The sequence below is a fragment of the Triturus cristatus genome, chromosome 8 (genome assembly GCF_964204655.1).
Source record: "Triturus cristatus chromosome 8, aTriCri1.1, whole genome shotgun sequence".
Lineage (NCBI taxonomy): Eukaryota > Metazoa > Chordata > Amphibia > Caudata > Salamandridae > Triturus > Triturus cristatus.
The window spans coordinates 1260847611-1260867766 of record NC_140591.1 but is presented as its reverse complement, the minus strand read 5'-3'; the positions used below and the strand labels follow the sequence as shown (position 1 = coordinate 1260867766).

The following is a 20156-nucleotide window of genomic DNA, read 5'->3' as shown; positions in this document are numbered from 1 at the left end:
TGAGGCTGGCTCCTTGAAGGCTTCCTTGCCCTGATTCAGGATGCTTGGTAGCACTGGTAGGTATTGTGTGCCCTTGTTGGCTGGGGCTAGTGTTTCTAAAAGGAACCATATGGGCAACCTCCAAAGCGTCAGCTGCTCTATTCACTAGGCCATTGTAGAAGGCTATGTCATCTGGTGGGGAAGCCTTCAAGGGATAACAGCATATCTCCTCCTCTGGGCTTTCTGTGTTGAGGTCATTCCATTGATCCCTGAAAATTTCAGAGGCTTCTTCCCCTTCAGGTGTGTCGAACTCTTCGAGGTAGTCATCGCGTGGTTGGAGGAGACTTGAGGATCTCTTCTTTCCCTTCGGCGTTGACATTGTTGGCAACGCGCATCTTAGGACTACAAAATTCTTTGAGTGAAGAGTCAAACTCTTTTTTCTGGAGTAGTGCCACCATTTCGGCTTCGAGCCGTTTCTTTCTTTTCGACCTCAAGGGCTCTCTCGATGTTGGAGGCCAGAGATTTTCTCCTCTTAGTTGCACTTGCCTGCGTCTTTGAGGGAGGCGGAATTCCCTTTGGGGGACTGTTTTCGGTGCCTTGGGTGATCTTCCCTCGTCGGTGTCTCTTGGTAGAGTTCCGTGGGGTTCTTTGGATCGCAGCTGGCCTTCGATCGCCTTTTTCTTTGGCATCGGGACTGCTTAGGCTGTGCCTAATTAGCGTGGCCCTTCGGTTCCGACGGATGTGTATTATGTCTTACCTTATCCGTCTACTTCTCTTTGTCCTTCGCCATCTTTTTGTGAGCGCAGGTTTTTCCGGAGTCTCCCTGCAGAATTTTGACGTCTGATCCTTCGTGCATTGATGCTGCTGGAACTCCTTGGTAGTCCTCGTCGCTGGAGAGGCCTAGGTCCTTCACGGAAGATTTCTTTGGAGCCTGAGACATTGTTGCGTAGTGGGCCCCTCTATGCTTTCGGCACGACCTGAGGGTTTTCGTCAGCAACACCGAGCAGGCCTCACAGTCCTTGTCTTTGGGCAGGCAGAGGTTGCACACGTTGTGTGGGTCGCGTTGTGCAAATGTGTGGGGCCACTCGGGGCAGAATTTGAAAGGGTTTTTTTCCATGGCCCCTACCTTGCCCTTTGTTAAACCTTGATGTTTCCGGGTTCTCCGGTAGCGAGGTCGATGCTCGATGCTGGTTTTTATTAGAAATATCAAGTTTTTTCAGTGACTTTTCTGAAAATCTTTGGAGCATCCCCCTCTTGCTTCCAGACCCAACGACGGAAAAAAAAATCTTAACATGGCTACCACTCACAACAAAGTCCAGGGGGCCGTCTGACGTCACGCAGGGGACGTACCTGCGACCAAATGGTGGTCGGCGACGCACAAAGAAGAAAAAAAAAAAACACTTTTCCGGACCCAAGCACTAGATGGCAGAATAATGCACACCATTGTAAATCCAGAAAAGGATTCATGCTGCAAATCACCCAGTTCATCATACCGATCCATTTCTTCTGTATAAGACAGGCCTTAGGGGTTCCTGCATCCCCTCCCAATCTACCGCCAATCCTAGCTGAGGATATGACAGAACCCAAAGGCTCGATAGGCACCAGACTGGCTCCGTGTCGTTGGGGATAATAATGGGGCTAGCATCAGGCCTCTCGGCGTCGGAAACAGCATTGGGAACGGTTGAGGAGTATGTGCGACCGGCGGTGTTCTGGGAACAGATCCATGGGCACAGGGGCCGGATCCGCCGGCGCGGAACCCAATGGGATTCCTCCTGCTGATACTGCAGGGCTTGAAGGCGCGACAGCAGGGTCAGGTTGCCCACAAATGGCACAGTGACCTAAAACTCGTAACTGGGCGGGAGTCACTCCCAGTCCCGGAAAGGGTGGGAAATGCTGTGCCGACTTTGGCACACATTCTGCAGGGGTGAAGTCTTAGAACGCTTCAACTTCCTGTGCTTTTTGTGGAGCTTCTTACCTGACGCCTTCGAAGGACTTCAAATGGAAGGACGAAGACTTGGAGCCCCCTGAGCGGAGCTCAGACCTTCCTCTCAACTGAAACCAGGAACACGACGTCCAAGGAGACCTCGGAGGCACCTGACGCCGGGGGCCGCAAGCAGCTTTAGGGACTGCTCCCTCAAAGCTTTAGGAGCCATGTCCCGGATATCAGAGCACGAATTCGGGTCATGATCGCGCTCCAGGCACCAAAGACACACGAGGTGGGGATCCGTGACCAACATGGCATGGTGACTTGCGCTGCAAGGTTTGAATCCCAAAGTCTTTTTTAGACACGATGGATTCTGTCAAACCGAAAAAGGTAGACAAAGTCACAAAACAAATTGGTCAAAAAACTACAAGGGGTAGCTATCGTCAACAGATCTGCGCTGGCTAGCGCGGAAAGAAAAGAACTGATGTCAGTGCACCAAGGTGGCCCTTTTTGGATGACGTCAACATCCCGCGGAGTTGACCAACGCCACCTATCGGTACGCATGAGTACTGTTCTAAAAAAAAAATCTTCCAGATCCAGTCTGACACCTGGCAAGTTCAAAGGTAAGGAATCTGTGACTAGATGTCTCAGATTTGCGTGATTAAAAGATCAGCCTTTCTCTGAGGACTTTATTAGATGATGACAATAATAGTGATGCAAAGGTGTAGTAATAGTTAACTATACCTCCTCTGTAATTACGTGTAATCCATCTGTACACTAAGGGCCGATTAACATGGTAAAATGCTGCATTTCCATCTTGTTGCAGCTGCAACAAAGCATGAAAAGAAAATACACATTTTGATTCAATTATCTGCAATGCCACAAATGTTTTTTCAAGACCAATGTAATTGGCAGCTATTTGCAATAATTATTTTTACATCTTTTCAATGTTTGAACTACTAAGTCTTTATACTGTAGAAAACTGAAGATCCTATGTAAACATTTCTAATGAAATGAAATCAAGCATCATAACATGAAAGCAGACTTGACTCTCTTAGTGGATCAAAACAAGCTTTCTTTCTCACACCTCTGCCTATCCTTCACTTTCTAAAGGTGCATTAGATGCCCAGACAACTCCACTTTTTCCTTTTTAATTGCTGGAGCACCTGAAGGCCAGGGTAGACAGAATCCATAGCTTTTTCTTAAATAAGTATTTTTCACATTTAACACATGGGGAAGGTGACATGTACACATATTTAAGCAAAATGTTACATCCTTAAAACAATTAATGGAGGATCTTTATCGTGTGTGCTTACAATTGATAGAAAAAACTAAAGTAAATATTTAAGTTGTGAAATATAGGATTTGTATTATTTCTGGCATTTAAGTAGGCAAATCATTTGGAAACACATTAATAACGAAGTCAATACATTAAACATTAAACAACAAATCTGTAAAACCAAAAGAGGATGTGTGTGTACTTTTAAAAATATAGTAGGGGCGTGGCCAAGATGGCCGACAGCTGGGACGTCTTTTGTGATCCCTCCGTGCTGCCGCAACCAATAGCCCTTTTTCGGCATACTGCCACCCCACTCTCAAACCGGACGTGGAACGCCACCGGCAGCAGGTACAGCAATCACTGAGTGAGTGGTCTGCCCCGCAGAGTGCACAACGGCGGAGCCCAGGAACAGGCAGATAGCAAGGCCCGGATGCCAGGGTGAGGCCTGCAGCGTGGCCACCGGGGCAGACACAGCTCCCTGCGGAGACTTCAGCGCTGGCAGCTTGCAGGAAGAGGTCTGGGCCAGGACGGTGTGCCGCAACCATCAGCGAGAAGCTGCCCCCCCTCTTTCAACTGAGTTTGCCTTGTGGGAGATGTGAGGCTAGCGGGGTGGGAGGAGCTTGCCCTGGGGCTGCGGCGGAGACGGGCCTTGGCTGCTCCTGGAGAGACCGGGAAAATACGGCCGCAGAATCTAGGGGGCTTGGCCCAACGGGGCACGAAGAGCGAGGTCCCACGTTGCCCGCCCCCTCCCCCTGCTGTCCAGGTGGAGGAGAGAGAGAGAGAGCTGGCATCGGCAGACAAGTGTGGCTGCCTTCAGCTGAGTGACCGATGGGGGTTGTCGTAGCGGCCTGACTCCTGCTGAGACTGAAGCCTGGCGCCTGTTGGGGGACAGGGAAGCTCGGGCAGGTCGGTCTGGGGCTCTCTGCCCTGTCATTAACTGTGAAGCCTCTAGAAGGTGCCAGAGAAAACAAAGCACGCACCACCCACAAGACTCTTGAAGAAGCGCAGCCAACCTGCTTGAATGTCTGGGGCCATTGTGGGACTCCACCGTCGCCTTGGACCCTCCCCCCCCACCGTTTCTTGCCAGGATAGCTGCAAGGAGGAATACAGGCAGGAGTTGGCTGCTTGGGTGCCCGATGCTCACCAGCTACGGGTTGCAACACTGATTAGCCTCGCCAATTGGAAGCGCTGAGAAGCTCTGATCCCCCTTAGGCGAGGAACTAGTGACTGCACAGCGACAGGGCCCTCCATCTACTTATGATCCCGACGGACCCCGGGCGGACCTGGGTTCAGGGCCGTGGATCTAACGGAGATACTAGCGCTGGCCGGTGCGTGTCTGGTGCAGGCCAGAGTATTTGAGGCCCATGCTAGACATTAGCTACGCTGCGGTCCAGCCCGCTCTGGGCAATCTGTGGTCTGTGCTCGGTGTTCCGGCCACTCCACTGCCTGGGTGAGGGAAACGCATCAGGGAAGAAGGTGACTGGGCCACCCAGGTGCTGTGTTCTCCATCAACTGGGTCCATTCCACGCGCTGAGCAGGTAGCCAGCGGCACTTCTCTCCAACAGCAGCCATCATACATAGCACTTCTTGCCGGCACTGGCTGCGCCCCGGCTTGACTGGGAGACTTCCATGGACCCAGCAGCTACGCAGGGCCATACTACCAGGCCCTCCACACATGACAAGTGGTCCGGAGGAGGAAAGGATCTGCAGCGCTAGTGAGGAGACGGAGCCCCCAGTGCAAGGCTACAAGATGGCGACAAAAGAAACCAAGAAAGATCGCTCCCTGAAGTACATTTCTTGGAGTCCCTCTTTACTTCCCCGCCGGGTGACCAACAGGCCATGAAAACTGAGCTGGCGGCGGATTTCCAGGAGGCACGGCGAGACATCGAGGAGGTGGGGGACAGGGTGGCCACCTTAGAGGAGAGAGAAACTAGTTAGGAAGAGGAAGCGTAACGGCTGCAGCAGGAAGTTCTGCGACTCAAGGAACAGCACTTGGGATCTGCAGGCGCACAATGAGAACCTGGAGAACAGTTCCGGAAGGAACAACATCCATATTCCAGGAGTTCCTCTGAACACAGAAGGGTTCAACCTATGGGGGTACGCTTCGGACATCTTCCGGCACATCCTGGGCCCGACAGATGAGACGGCGGTGCAGCTAGATCGGGCCCATCAAGTCGGCCCCCTAGAGTGGGGAAAGGCCCCCCTGCAGACACTTTAATTTGTGTGCACGATTTTCAGACGAAGGAAGATATCCTCAGCAAAGCAAGAGAAGCGCTCCCGATCCGGTCTTGAGGTCATACGCCGGTGTTATATCAGGCTCTCTCCCAGATTACTCTTCAGAAATGCAGAGACTTTTGCCCTGTGACCGACCATCTATGTAAAGCTGGTATCCCCTACTCATGGGGCCACCCATTGCGCATCATCTTCCGCCTTGAAGGTCACCTACATCAAATCCGATGTCTCAAGGAAGCCTGCGCCCTGCTTCAGATCGACCCTCCTGATGGCCCCTGGGCCAGAGCACCTTCTCCCAGCAGTAAAAAATCACAACAACAAGAATCACGGCAAGTTGGGAATGCCCGGGCCCTAACGAAGCCGGATCCTTTCACCATATCCAAAGAGGGACATGCGGTCCTGCAGGCACTTTCTGGCGACTCTACTTCGCCAGGTTTGCCCTGAGACCTTTGCGACCCTGCCGGAGATGTGCGTGGGGGTCTTGTCAGTACATTAATACGGCGGCAGTGGTGGGGGTAGCGGAAGGCTGATAACACACCCCTGCCAGTGGCCGTGTGGACTGAATATCCGAAGAAACGTTCCTGTCACGGTGACCCTTCACGTCTGCTTGCTGACTCGCCCAATCTGAGCCAAACCGATGAACTTTAGTCGTATGACATTCTTTATGTTTATTAAGTTTTGCTTTGAGGCTCTTTCCTGTCTTTTGTTTCTCTCTCCTCCGCACCAGTCTTCCCACCGAGCGCTAGCATATGCCAGTCCGATGAAGCCTCACACGCACCAGGCCTCACTTTTCTTAGGTCCCCCTTGGATGAACAGATCCAGCAGTAGTATATGTCCCATAGCCCGATGAAACAGACCTTATGCATCTTAAACATCAACGTACGAGGCCTCAATAGCCAGGTGAAGCGCACAGCGATCTTGTCTCTCCTGGAGAGATCAGGTAGCTAAATCTGCCTGCTGCAGGAGACCCATCTACTAGCTAAGGATAGCCACCGCATGCGCTCTAGATGGTTTCCCCGGCACATTTAGTCATCTGGCCCGGGGAAAAAAAATGGAGTAGCTATTTCACCGTAAAGTCACCTCCACTTTGATGGATATAAAGGGAAAAGCACTGGGCCTCAGGATTCAGTGGGTCACAGTACACTAAACAATAGCCACACTATATGCTCCAGACAACAATCAGAAACGGTTTATTATAGCCACCGTCTTGTCGGTCCTAGCTTCTCCAGACCCAGCCTTTAACTTAGTAATGGATTTAACTTAGTAATGGATTTGGATCTGGACTCGTCGAGCCAGCGCACGTCAGACGGGGCATTCTCGGCAGCAGGGCTCCAATGCTTGCCGACGGTTCAATCAGCGATATTTGGAGGCTTCGGCACCCCACCACCAGGGATTATACCTTTTTCTCGGCTGCCCACAAATCCTACGCCCGTATAGATCACTTTTTTATTCACAACAGCGGCCCTGACCGCCTGTGCCGTAAATGCAGACATTGAGCCATGCTCCTTGTCGGACCACGCTTCCATCATGCCGACTCTGAACACGGGAGGCCTTTACCATCGCCCTTAGAACTGCTGACTGTGGGATGCCATGTTACAGTCTGAGTAGACGGTGGAAGCGATCCACGCGACCATCACTGACTACCTTAGAACAAATGATCGCGGAGAGACCTGCCTTGCCTCGGTATGGGAGGCGCTGAAGTTGGCTCTCAGGGGGGGGAGTTAACAGCCATCTCGGCAGCAGAGGATAAATTGCGCTCCAATAAACGTCAGCAGCTGGAGGCAGTGGTTACGAAACAGGAGGCAATACACAAACACAGGCGCTCCTCAGGTGTGGAGAGAGTTAGAAAAACAACGCCTTACGCTGCGACGCTCCAATATCGACTGGGCGGAATACGCCTTACTACGCCTCAGACATAGGTTTTTTGTAAGTGGAGATCATTTGGGACGTATGCTAGCGCATATGCTGCGCAACAGGGCGATCTCGGGTTCTATTGGCCCAATTTTCACCCTTACTGGAGTAGAGGTCTATTCAGACCTTGAGATTTAAGAGGCCTTCCAGGGTTTTTATAGCAAGCTCTACGCAGCGGCTGATGCTCCCTCTGGCGACATTTAGTCCTACCTGAGGGGCGTTCAGCGAGCACGGATCCCGCCCGAGACTGCCTCCAGGTTAGAGGGTTCCATCCAAATCAAGCCTTCCAAAGAACCAGGCCCCGACAGCTTTTCCCCACTGTTCTACAAGAAGTTATGTTAGAACTTAGCACCCTTGTTGGCCAGGCTATTAAACTCATTCCTGGATTCCAGGCGCCTGCCCGACTCGATGTCAGAGGCATCCATCTCATTTATCCTGAAGCCCCATAAAGATCCTGAGGAATGAGGGTGGTACTCCCCATCTCCCTGCTCGACACGGAGGCGAAACTGTCCACAGGCATCCTGACTGCTCGTCTTAATCCACTCATGGCGGGTCTGGTTGATCTGGATCAGGCGGGTTTATCCCGTCGAGACAATGCGGGGATAACACTAAGCGCCTCATTCATTTCACAGACCTCATTCGACACTCTCGAAAAGAGGCCCTTCTCTTCTCTGTCGACGCCGAGAAGGCATTTAACAGAATGCACTTGCTATACTTATTTGCCATGCTTCGGTGCTTCGTATTTGGGGAGAAGTTCATAGCTTGGACGCGCTAAATCTACAATGCCCCTTGGGCAAGAGTAGGGTCAATGGTCTCTCATCCATCCCCTTCCCCCATACTAAGAGGAACACGGCAGGGCTGCCCCCTTTCCGCTGTACTCTTCGCGCTCTATATGGAGCCCATGGAACAGCGAATACGCGAAAACCCACAGATCTTGGGAAATCGACTGGGATCTGATACCCATACGATCAGCATGTACGCCAATGATGTTGTACTGTTGCTGACCAAACCCAGCATCCTTGCTTTCAGCCCTGGTGGAGGAACTTAATGACTTTAGTGATCTCTCTGGGTTCAGGGTGAACCTCCCTAAATCACAGATCTTGAACGTGTCAATTACCCCAGCCCTATTTGCGACCCCATGGGTACAATTTCCCTTCGAATGGGTAACAGACACGATCCTCCAACTGGGTATCCTCCTAGCCCCCACGCCAGAGAGGATACTCACGGCCAACTATGGCGCCCTCCGGGATCAAACTACCAAGACGCTAGCCACCTGGAAATGTGCAGGCTTATCGTGGGTGGGAATAATCACAGCTGGCAAGATGACGGTGCTGCTGGTTATCTTATATTTTTTCCAGACCATATCCCCGACGACTCCTCTGACGCTTCTTCGGAACTTGCAACGTGCTGTCAATCGTTTTGTCTGGGAGGGTAAACAACCGTGCATTTCCCTCCAACTTATCACTAGATCTGAAGCGGAGGGTGGTATGGGGCTTCCCCCGATAGCTAGATATTTTCAGGCCTCCGAACTATGCTTCATACTTGTATGGAACTGCCTGCTTTCGGAAAAGCACTGGTCCTTTATGGCCCAGGCAATAGCTGGCTCAAATGTATGGACGAGGATTTAGCTTCCACGCAGACACAGAGCATGGGGGCTCTATTCTTCACCAGTCACAGCGTTGGCTCTACACGCAGCCTCACAACTATCCCTTCTCCGATGGCAACGATAGTGGATAACCCGGCCTTTCCCCCCAGCTGCAATTTCAGAGACATTCTAGTGCTGGTGGGAAAACAGCTGCAAGAGAATAGAATCACTGTTTGACCCAGACGGGATCATCCCTTTCGATCAGCTGCAACAGGATTATTCGCTCACCTTCTGACTGGTTCCTGTTAGCACAACTGTCTCATTGAGTGTCCTCTCCAGATGTAGGACCTGGGGCTTCCCAGGCCCCTGACCCGTTTTGAAAAGTGGTAAGTCACCAAGGAAGGCGACAAACGTATAATTTCTGAACTATATGCCTTCCTCTCCATGAATGCCAAACCGGCCAAATCCAAAGGACAGTTAAAGTGGGAGGCAGAATTGGGGCGCATTCTTTCGGATAAAGAATGGCAGGACATCCACTTTAGGGCACATCACACAGCACACGACATGAAAGGCACGGGGGCGGCTTACAAAGTGACCTACTGGTATGTAACCCCAGCCCGTATACATAATTGGAATAGAGATCACTCGTTTGCTGCGGGGGTGAGATTTTGGTACCGCTATCCCGCGCTTCCCAAAGTATTCACTCTTAAGTCTTGCCAATCCTCTTAACATCCCCCTGCGCTTGCTCTGGGGCAGGCAGATCGCTACTGCACTAAATGCAGCGAGAAAGGTCCTGTTAGCACTCTGGGGGCCTGAGACAATACCTGATCAGTTCGGAGGCTGTGGGAGACGCTGGCTATGGAGCGCATGTCAATGATGATTGATGATAGTATAGATAGTTATTCTGATTTGTAGGCCCCGTTTATCTCAATCCTGTCAAAAGAATTCAGAGAAGTGACTTGCCTCAAATTCCTGAGGATCTTACACTTATCGTCTACTAAGCAAGGTATTCCTGTTTAGAGCCACATTGTCTTGAAGGCCAAGCTCCTCTTGGCTCCTGCCCCCCAAGACAGGGCAGCCACCAGCACTAAATCAATGTTGGTGCAGAGGAGAATACGGAGGAGGGTGAAGGGTGGTTGTGGGTTATGTTGCCTTTTTCTAGTTTAGGTTCTTAGCAATCACCTTGATCGCCCGCCCTGTTGGTCAGATCTTTTCCCTGTTTATTTCAAATGCAAAACCCTACATGGATGCTCGCCACCGGCCTCTGGGTTGTAGTACAAGGCTGTGTATCTCGTGCGCATGACAAAGGCTGCCGGCGTTTGGCTGAAGGTGTTAGCTGTGTACACACTTGTTTCATCCTAATAAGGAGAATTAGTCCACAAAAAATATAGTAAAATCCATAAATATTGTATACTTACATAAATACTAGGTGTAGGTGGATTGAGTTTGTCCTTTGGCAAAGGAGGATATGGTGGCGGTGGAGGACGTGGAGGCGGGCATTTATCCAACAAAATTTTACTGTTCGATAAGCCATTTTTATGCAAATGCCTGAAGTAAAAAATATAGCAGACAAGGAGAATTAAAAACAGAATCAAACATTTGTAGACTGTCCCTCAACAAACAAACTGAGCAGTGTTTGACAAAAAAACAACTGAGGCAAGGTAAGAGATTTTTGACACTCAGATTGTGTCAATGCTAGCCAACTTGAGCAGCTGTCTGCAAACTATTGCTCGCAACGTGTCTTGTCAAGTACAAAAATAGTTCTGCTGTTGATCATGCTTTGAGAAAAAGAATACCAGTGCTCCATAGATACAACCAAACCAATTGAATGAGAAACTACGGAACGAGACAGTTGAGATGCCAACAACTTGTTTTTTTGTTTTTTTTAAATCTAACATCAACTTCCAATACAAAAAATGTTACAGCCTCTTAACAATATTGCTATGCATGACAATTCAGCTACACTCAGTTTGGGGGCACAAAAGGTAGCCTTGTGGAAGCCCATACATATAAAATTCTAATTAGGTTGGTGAGATATAGAGGAGGGAGCAGTGTGGACTTCTCTTAATTCCCATTATGAGCATGTCATAACCAGACACTATATATGTTAGGAATAGCAGTTCACCCACTTAAAACATACTTTCATCTTTGGCTAAAATTGCAACTCCCTATTGAAACTAATTTTGAAACTGGAAGTCTATGTACGGACAATTGAGGATTTCAAAAGGATGTATTTCTGCTCAACCGATATATAAATCGTTTTAACATTTTATTTCCACGATAACCACCACTAATATGCATATTGCACTCGGACTATGTCCAATGGAAGGCCAGTGCTACTTTTCTTTTTAAAAACTAATATGCATACCGTTACTAAGTCATTGGTAGTATTCATTTTCATAGGCCCCATAGAGGGATCAATTTTACATATTGTCACGTCTAAGCTACAATGACTAACTGCTGTGTGTGCACATGGCATCTCTTGTGGCTACAACAGTCATGCACCCAAGGTTTGGACTTTTTAACTGGTTAGATTAACAGTTTTACACAACAAAAGAATGACAAGGGAAGATGCAGGCAAGGTGTTGGAAGTTGAAATAAGAACAACGTAGCTCCATGAAAAGAATAAGGTAAGATCACTGCAGTATAGGTGCAGTGAAACGAGAAGTGAGGCATAAACTTCCAGGCATCAGTGATATTAGATGAATTAGTGTAACCATTGCTGGCAGTTATTTCATTACCAGTATTGACCACAAGAAGATGTTCGGGCGGACGAGGAGCAACACCTTAGGCTGAATACGGGACACTCTGCCTCAGACAACTGAACAGAAGTGTCTCCTCCCTTCCCCCCATGTGGCAAGTAGTTTTTCTAACTAGGGCTTGACAGTTGGAAGCCATCTAGGTAGTGGAGTGTGGCCCACGCCACACCCGCGCAGTGGTATTCTCTTGCTACCAGTTGGTAAGAACGGAGCCCTCTTTTTGTAACTCTAGGTCCTGATGAATGCCCTGGACCCGCTCGGGCCAAGAAGGCAGAAACATGTCGACCTTATACTAGACGGCTAGGGGACACCTAAATACCCCACCTGCCGCCACTTTGTTTTTAGTATCATATAGTTACTGATCACATTAAAAATATCTTGGTAACTATAATGATTTTTAACTTCACGTTCTACCCCATGGGCCCCCACTCTTTAGCTTAGAAGTGCATCCCTGTCTCCAGGTGTATGCCCGCCCTCCATCAAACGAAGGTTTTGGAGGGCGAGGACTGGCCGATGATGAAGCATGACACCAGGTGGTGTGTGAGGCCAGTCCGTCACTTTTTGTGAGATGTCCATACTCACAACAACTTTACAACTGTAGTAGGGTCACATCACTCTAGGAGCAGCTTCTTGTGGTCAATAGTATTAATGGAGGCCGCTAGCTCCTAGCACCCCGTGCCTCCCGTTCCCCCCTCCACACTCTGTGGAGTTCTTCTAGTGATTGCTATTTCATTACCAGTCCCAGGCAGTGTTACCAGCACTCACTAAAAATGTTGAAGGCATTCCCTGCCAAAAGTAAGTAAAATGTCATCAAGCATAAATGTTTGCTATCCCAGAGAGCTATTGAGAGGAGAGTGAAACAGTGATGGGAAACACCCATTTTAAGTAAAAGTTGGCATAGGTCTTTCTGCCACCTCTAAGCATTGTGGGGACCCTTGAGAGAATAAGGCGGCAGCACTAAGCTTATATCACATGAAGCAGTCACACATGTGCAGGACTCATAATGGGATATTCCCTGGCACAAGAACCGATATGGGCATTATTTTCTTCATTCACGTTTTTTATGTAGCTATTAACACATCCCGCTTCAGCAAGTCTTTGCTACACCAATTCAGTTGAAAGCTATTTGGCACTATTCACTGGGTTTCTTAGAATGACTAGCCTTTCGTAAGTCCAGTATTGGCGATTTAAGATCGATATTTGTCAAGTGAGGAACTGGGTTTTAGCACAATTTCTGCTTCTAGGTACAGCAGAAAATGGAAATCTTATATACTGTAATTTTAATTTACAAGTTGATAATGTATTGTAAATCATTTATAACTGTTTCTAACATTGTGGAACACAGGTATTTCTGATATAAATGGAATTCGTGTAAATATTAGAATTTTCAAGTGTGATAAGTTATAGTCATTGTTTACTTACTCAGATTTGTCAGTCAGTGCTTCCGGAGCACTTGTTAAATTAGAACACCACTGGGTACCTCAGTGCTATCAGTTGTGCTCCCTCAGTGCCATCAGTTGTGCTCCCTCACACCAGGCCGAATTACCTTCCTACTCAGTTTGCAATAGCCTCTTATTGTATTTAAATGCTCATGGACTCACCTGTAATAGCTTAGTTAAAACACCACTACTTCTTACTCAACACTTGCCAAATTGGTCAATATATCTATCCAAAATACAACTGCATCATGATGAATCAAGCATGAACCTTTTTCAAATTGTATCTTCTGTAAAATCTCCATGGGCTTTCTTTTAGCTCATCATCAAATATGTAAAATAAAACAAGAATTAAAAGAAAAAGAAATGAGCATAGTGTTTTTCACACTGCACAATCATCCCACAGTTTCTACTGCTCATCTGTCAACCTCTGGTTATTCGCAACACCAACCTTTAAAAACTTAGGATGTATAAAACGTAGGCCTCTTTTGCAGCTCCAAGTCATAACTGCCACACAAGCTACTCCACTACCGCTTCTACTTAGCTTTTAATACTAAATAACACTTCACCTTCAAAGAGACTGCTGTGCTACACTGAAACTGAATGGTCTGTACAGCATAAGGATGTTTTTGTGATCTCTGAACAGCAGCGGCCACGCGTTCAATAATTTCACGCTGTGACAGAATTCCAGGCACGTGTCAAGTCTGTCTGTTGGAAGAATAAATCTTGCTTTCAATTGTGTTTGAAAAAAAAGTTATCTTAGATTTTACTCAAAAATCTCTCAAGTTAAAATGACAACAAAACAACGGACGTTTCCTGTGTAATCGGTCGAGAGTTGTAATGGTTAGAAAATACCTGCTTTGGTTTATATTTTAAAACATGTCAAGAATACGTGCATAACGACCAGTTACAAAATTCACTTACCTGCATGCTTTTAAAACCTCTATGGAGTTGGGATATATGGAAACAGACAGTGATGGTGTAGTCTGAAGATTGTGTTTATGGTAAAATTGAGGAGGTTCAGTTTTCATGGGGCTCTGAGAGTCCTCCAAAACCTCTCCATTAATTGTAATTAGTCCACTATGAGGGCTATTAAGGCTTGTAACACTGTTAGTGGTAGTCTGTTCGATAGATTTTGGAGAAGGTGTCGCGGTGGACATGGCTGAACAAGGTGATGAAGCAAGAGAATTCTCAGTCTTTGTATGAACAGCTGGATGAATGTTATTGAGTTTGTCACAAGATACAGCACCCGCATTGTTACTGGATTTTCCCATCAACAAGGCAGAGAGCTGAGGATTGTCTGAACTAAGTAAACCTGGTGACTTCGGATCTCCATGGTTAGGGCTAGAAACAGCATCTATAGTCACCTGATTGACATGATTAGGAAGTCCCTCCACACTGGCAGTGCTGTTAGGCGTCAATTCGGAATGCCTTTTTGTTTCAGGCACTGAAGACGAGTTAACTGAAGGCTTGCTCTCTTTGGTTAAGGAAACGCCTTGGAGTCCACCTGAGGTAGCAGTGTGAGAGGAAAGGTGATTGAGAGCAGCCCCCTGTGTTAATGAATTGCTAGGCATGGTAGAATTTCCAACCTGATTTGAAATACCAGTGCCAGCTCGATGGAGATGCTGGGAAGGCCCAGTGGAAGAGAGAGGTCGTTCACCATTGGGACCTGCCAAATGTGAACTCTGACCTTTGTGAAGGCCCTGGAAGGCAGAAAAAAATTACTTGTTTAGCATAACGAATTCAAAGCATTCTGTTATTCAAAGTGTATTGAATACACTAATCAATGGTTAAAGAAAAGGTCATACTATTAAGGTGCAATTTATGCCATGCAAGTGAACATGACTGTACCTGCAACATTATGCAGACTAAAACAGAATGATGTGGCCCAGCTCCACGTGTGTGCAGATTTCAAGAACACAAGAACAGCAGCAAAATGGTTTATAAATTCCCAAAATTATACTTACAAAAACATCAAAGACTTTAAACCATATGCTTTATGAATGAACAGTCTGAAGTATCAACATAGTACACAGTGCATTAAAGCGATTTATTGCAGTGGATCATATGAAAGTAGGTTCGCAAAATCTCGGTTTTATATAGGTACACTAGCCATGTGTACATTTTACTGCAAGGTTTTGTTCATGGCAGTGGGTTTCTTTGGTAACCTACAGCATACTTGTCCTAAGAACTGCAATAGTGTATTCGTTTGAACATTGCAGTTTGGGAAGTAGTGCCCGAATTGAACGTTTCTCACTGCACCATGGACAGCAACACTGAATCTGGACTGAAAGAATGACGATTACACAAAGTCAACAAAAAGGTTTTAGAATCCGTGTCAGAAACATAGAATTCGTGCTGTTGGAGAAGGATGATTTGGGGCTCTAAAAGTGCATAATAGTGTTACAAGCGAACAACACTCATTAAGAATCGATTCTCAAGGAGGATAGGGTTAGTTTAGGACTTACACTTAGTGTTATTGCTTGTGTCCAGACACATAATACCTGTGCTCTCTATATACAACAAACCGAATTCGAATTAACAGCTACATGAAAGAGACAATTTATTGCAAGGAGACAGATTTTGCATGTTTTTTTTTTTTTTTAACACAAAGATCGACCGCTAACAAAAATTGACACAGCCTCTCAGTGTTATTGCTCTGCAAGACAATCCAGTTGTCAATGTTGGGGACAACTGTCCTAGAGCATGGTGCCATAATCACTTGGCAAATGGCCTATGTTTAGACTGTACTATGCTATGTGGGAAAAGTCCTGAGAACAAACAGAAACCTTCTGAGTCTAACAACATACACCTTCACCTTCCGTTCTTGGATAGCTTTAGGATGCACAAGAGCTGACTGTTCAGATAACTTCAAGGGGGTAGGTATGGGGTTACGGCAGAGCAGCACAGTGCCACCTAGCGGCATCCCTGAACACTTTTACATTTTCGAAGGCAAGGAATCTGAGGTTAGAAGTATAGCAATTTTACAGCAGAAACAGAAGGTTGTCGATCTGCCTGCCTGGATCAATGGACTAGCGAGCTTCACTGATGGGTGGAAGCAGAAATGCATGCAAACCAGCAGACTGAAAAGCAACAGTGACAAAATACCTGGTTGGGACACATTGTTGCATATACCCCCCAAAACGTAGATACACCTCTAAAGCTCGCAGGCCTATCAGTCATGGATATGCAACATGCAGAGATCCGTGGCACTGGCTGACAGGAATGTAACTGAAACAACAGACTCCGGTATACTGTCCCCCTTTTAATCTACACAACAATTGTCACCACTCCAGTAAATCACGGAGGGCACTGCCTCTCTGTAAGTTTAATGTTTTAGCACTGCAACATGCTATACTCTGTAAGAACTGCATGCCTAAAAAGTATTTTGCACCCAGCACTACACTATGGAGGCTGAAAGTCATCTTGAGGGTATTGTAACAAACCCATGATAATATTGATCTAATAGCATACACAACCATGGATATAACAGCTCTGAATATCTTCGATTTATTTTATTCATTCTACAAGAACAATCTAGCTACTAATGTAAGTTCTGTTCCTCTAAACACAAAATAGAATAAAAATATTTAAAATACTCATGGTAACTAAGTGACTTCTACAGCAAGGGGCGGAACCAGCAGAAGACTTACATTAACAGTACCTTCCTAAGCCATTTTACACAGATTATACAGATTCCTCACCTCTTGAACTCCCCTTAAGGGGCCAGGCGTACAGGATCAAGAAGTTTGAACCAGCTCTTGCGCTCCCGAGTCAGCGCCTCAGCTCAGCTTCAGCTTCCACACCAGATGTTATATCACGTACTTGTGAAACCCCGGCGCACTGATATGAGTTTCCATCCATTTGTCCATGCCAAGAGGCTTGGAGATGCGGTCAATGGGATTGACAGAAATTGCAGTGTTCCAAAACTAAGTTGAGACCTTACTAACATTTGCAAGGCCACGTTTTCCATGTAACTGGCTCATCTGATGAATACTTCTACTGGCGAATTCCTTACCTCTTAACTCCGTACAGAAGCAGAGCATCCAAGGAATGGGGTGAGGTAAAATCATAAGTCCTGCAACTCAGATCAGGCAAAATGGTTCTCTCTCTGGAATTCAAAATCAATACAGAAAAACTTGGCAAAATCGTGGACAACAGTCCACTTTACAGATTGCCAAATGTCCAACAATGGAACAAAGTGATAATGCTGAAGAGGCAGTCTTTGCCCTGGTGCAACGGACTCGGATACCTTCTGCATGTTCCTTCTTAGCAAGGGCTTAGCATTTCTAGATATACAGCGCAAATCAGCAGGAAATAGTCTGCTTCTTAAACACCTTGCCTTACCTGGAGCCAGCATAATCCAGGAAACGTTTGTTTTTCACCCAAAAAAAAGTCCTAGATATCTGCACTGCGAGCCTTATAAGGATCAGGAAATGTAGCCTTTCAGTAGCATGAAAAGGTGGGGAGTAGGTCCTAAGGGTAATCAATTGACCCACATAAAAATAGAGGCTATATTCAGAAGGAAGCCTTCATCCACAAAACTGGCTTGTTCAAAAACAAAAAATAAGTAGCAGGCTGTACACAACACCTGCAGCTTGCTGAGGCCAAGTATGGAAATCGGTGGAAAATATTACTTAGCCTGTAACCATCTATTTGTAAGTACCGTACCTTGCTGTAGATTTACACGTTGTACAAACTCCTGCCACCTAGAGCAATGGGGGACATGTTATGTTGTTTTTCTTAATAAAAGTCTTCAGTCTCGAGGAAACTTGACTCATAGCTTTGGCCACACTACTCCAGGACAAAGACTCCACCTCAGACTTTTTTCCATCCAGCAGGTAAGAACAGCCAGCCGAATGGATTGAGACAGGACAAGCACTGTGACTAACCAAGAAATGTAAAAACCTCATTAACCAGAACTAATTTACATTGAGTGGGAGGGTGCATGTGAATCTAGAAAACTACATTCTGCAAACAAGTTACAGGGTAACATTTTCAGACTGTAGCATTTGTTGCTGTAGATACACAGGCTGTGCATAGGCTGCGAAGCAGTATATCACATAAGCGGTGGCAAGAGAGTGGATGATGTAGATGTGAGGAACAAGATTCCTAAGAAATTTGGTCAACCAAAGCCTCTCAATAGACTTGATTATCCACGCAGTAATGTTTGGTGAACGTGTGTGGTGTCGACAATGTAGCAGCTTCATAGATGTCTGCTGAATTAATGTTTCCTTCAGGGGACAGCGTGGCTTCATTCTTTCTAACAGTGAGCCCTAAATAATGCTCAGTGTACACTTTGATTTAGCATAGCACGCCTGCATACACTTAACAGTCCATCTGTGAATGTCACCCTTAGAAATGGGGCTCCGCAGTTTACGTTTTGCAAATGCAAAAAGTTGCTTTGTAGACTTTTCTCTTCGATGATGTAGTACTGTAGTACATTCAAGCTTTTGACTTAAAGTGTGTGTGTGTGTGTGTGTGTGTGTGTGTGGGGGGGGGGGGGGTGGGAGGGAATGCCCTTTCTGCCACTATCTCGGGCCACTGGAAGAAAATGGTTAACTGAACTGTATGGTTTACGCGGAAAGGAGAAACCACCTATGGAAGCAATCTGGGGTTTGTTCGTAAGACCAAGCTATCCATGTGTACATGAATAAATGGTTCTTCCACTGTTAGTGCTTACAGCTCTCCCTTGTGATATGACAGCCACAAGAAAGGTAACCTTCCATGACAAATTGCATTTCACCAAAGTGTATAGGCTCACATTTAGGCCCCATATATCTTACCAATACTACACTGAGATCCTAGACAGGGGCCATTAGATTGCTTGAACAAATTATTAATTTAAGGATCTCCATAAAGGCCTCGACAACAGGTATTTTGAATAGAGACAATTGTGTCCTATTCTGCATGTAAACTGCTACAGCAGTAGGTGTACACATATAGAAGTGTGTGCTAATCTAGCTTAGTGAAGGTGCAGTAGGTAGCAAATGATAGCCTGCACTGGTGGTTCAATCTGTTGCCCTGAACAGCAATACACATCTTCCACTTTGCTGGGTTCATATCCCTTAGGTATGAATGTCTGACTGTCCCACCTCCTCTCCCAATGAGGGTATAAAACACATACAGTAACAACTGGATTTCTGTAAGTCCCAAGTAGCTGATCAGCAAAAACTGCTGTTCTTGTGTACAGGTACTCTGAAAAGTCATGTGTATAAGATGAGCTCCCCTATCCTTGAGCAAAGCGTGTGTGGTAATGGTCTTCTGCTGTTGAGGATCCAGAAATTGCCTATGTAATAATCTCTTCTCCTGCAACCATTTTAGACTGCTGAATGAAGAGCTTCATCAACACTAGATCTTTCCATTGGCACTCCGCGTTGACCATTGCATCAGTAAACACTGGTGTACTGAGAGAATATGTAATCTTTCTCGAGGAAAATACAGGAAGCTATCATCCCCAACAGTTTCACTATCATCCTTACAGTAACAGAAAGTGGTGTCTGAAAACAGGCACTAAAGTTTACAAAAAGTGATGGATAGAATGCTTAAATCAATCTCAGTCACTGGTAATTACTTGGGCTGCATTCCAATCCACCATTATTTTGCACACCATGCGACCTTAGTTTGGATCCAGCTATATGCAAATCAGTCTTCACTGTTTTAACTGCTCACACAGATACTCCCTGAACCGTAACAAAAGCAACCCAGGACTGGGGTAAAGACAGATTTGCATATGGCTTGGTCGAATATTGAGGTGGCATGGTAGGCAAAAGAACAATGGGTTGGAATCCGACCAGGAGCAATTAACCAATAGTTAGAGTTCTTGCAAGCGTCCTTCCATCACCTTTTGTGTTCGACGTAACGCCTTAAGTGGACACGGGGATCCCCAAACGTGGGTCCCTTGCTCACTATGCCACTAGAACCAAGCCACACCCAACTGAAGAGCCCCAAACAGGGTGAAACTGGTCTTGGGTTGCTTGTATTCCAGTTCAGGGAGGACCTTGCTTGGCAGTTATGTTATTGGTGATTTGTAGCGCGCACGGCTACTCAG

At 46.6% G+C, this 20156-nt stretch overlaps 1 protein-coding gene across 3 annotated transcripts in view; it reads right to left on the bottom strand.

Moving 5' to 3' along the window:
• Window positions 1–20156, bottom strand: part of KDM6A (lysine demethylase 6A) — a 1084836-nt gene that overhangs the window by 437540 nt on the left and 627140 nt on the right. For all 3 annotated transcript variants that reach the window (XM_085622961.1, XM_085622962.1, XM_085622963.1), the window contains 2 exons: window positions 14030–14808; window positions 10329–10458 (listed from right to left, as the gene is read on the bottom strand). In XM_085622961.1, the coding sequence (XP_085479087.1) occupies window positions 10329–10458; window positions 14030–14808 (909 nt within the window). The remainder of the gene's footprint in view (window positions 1–10328; window positions 10459–14029; window positions 14809–20156) is intronic.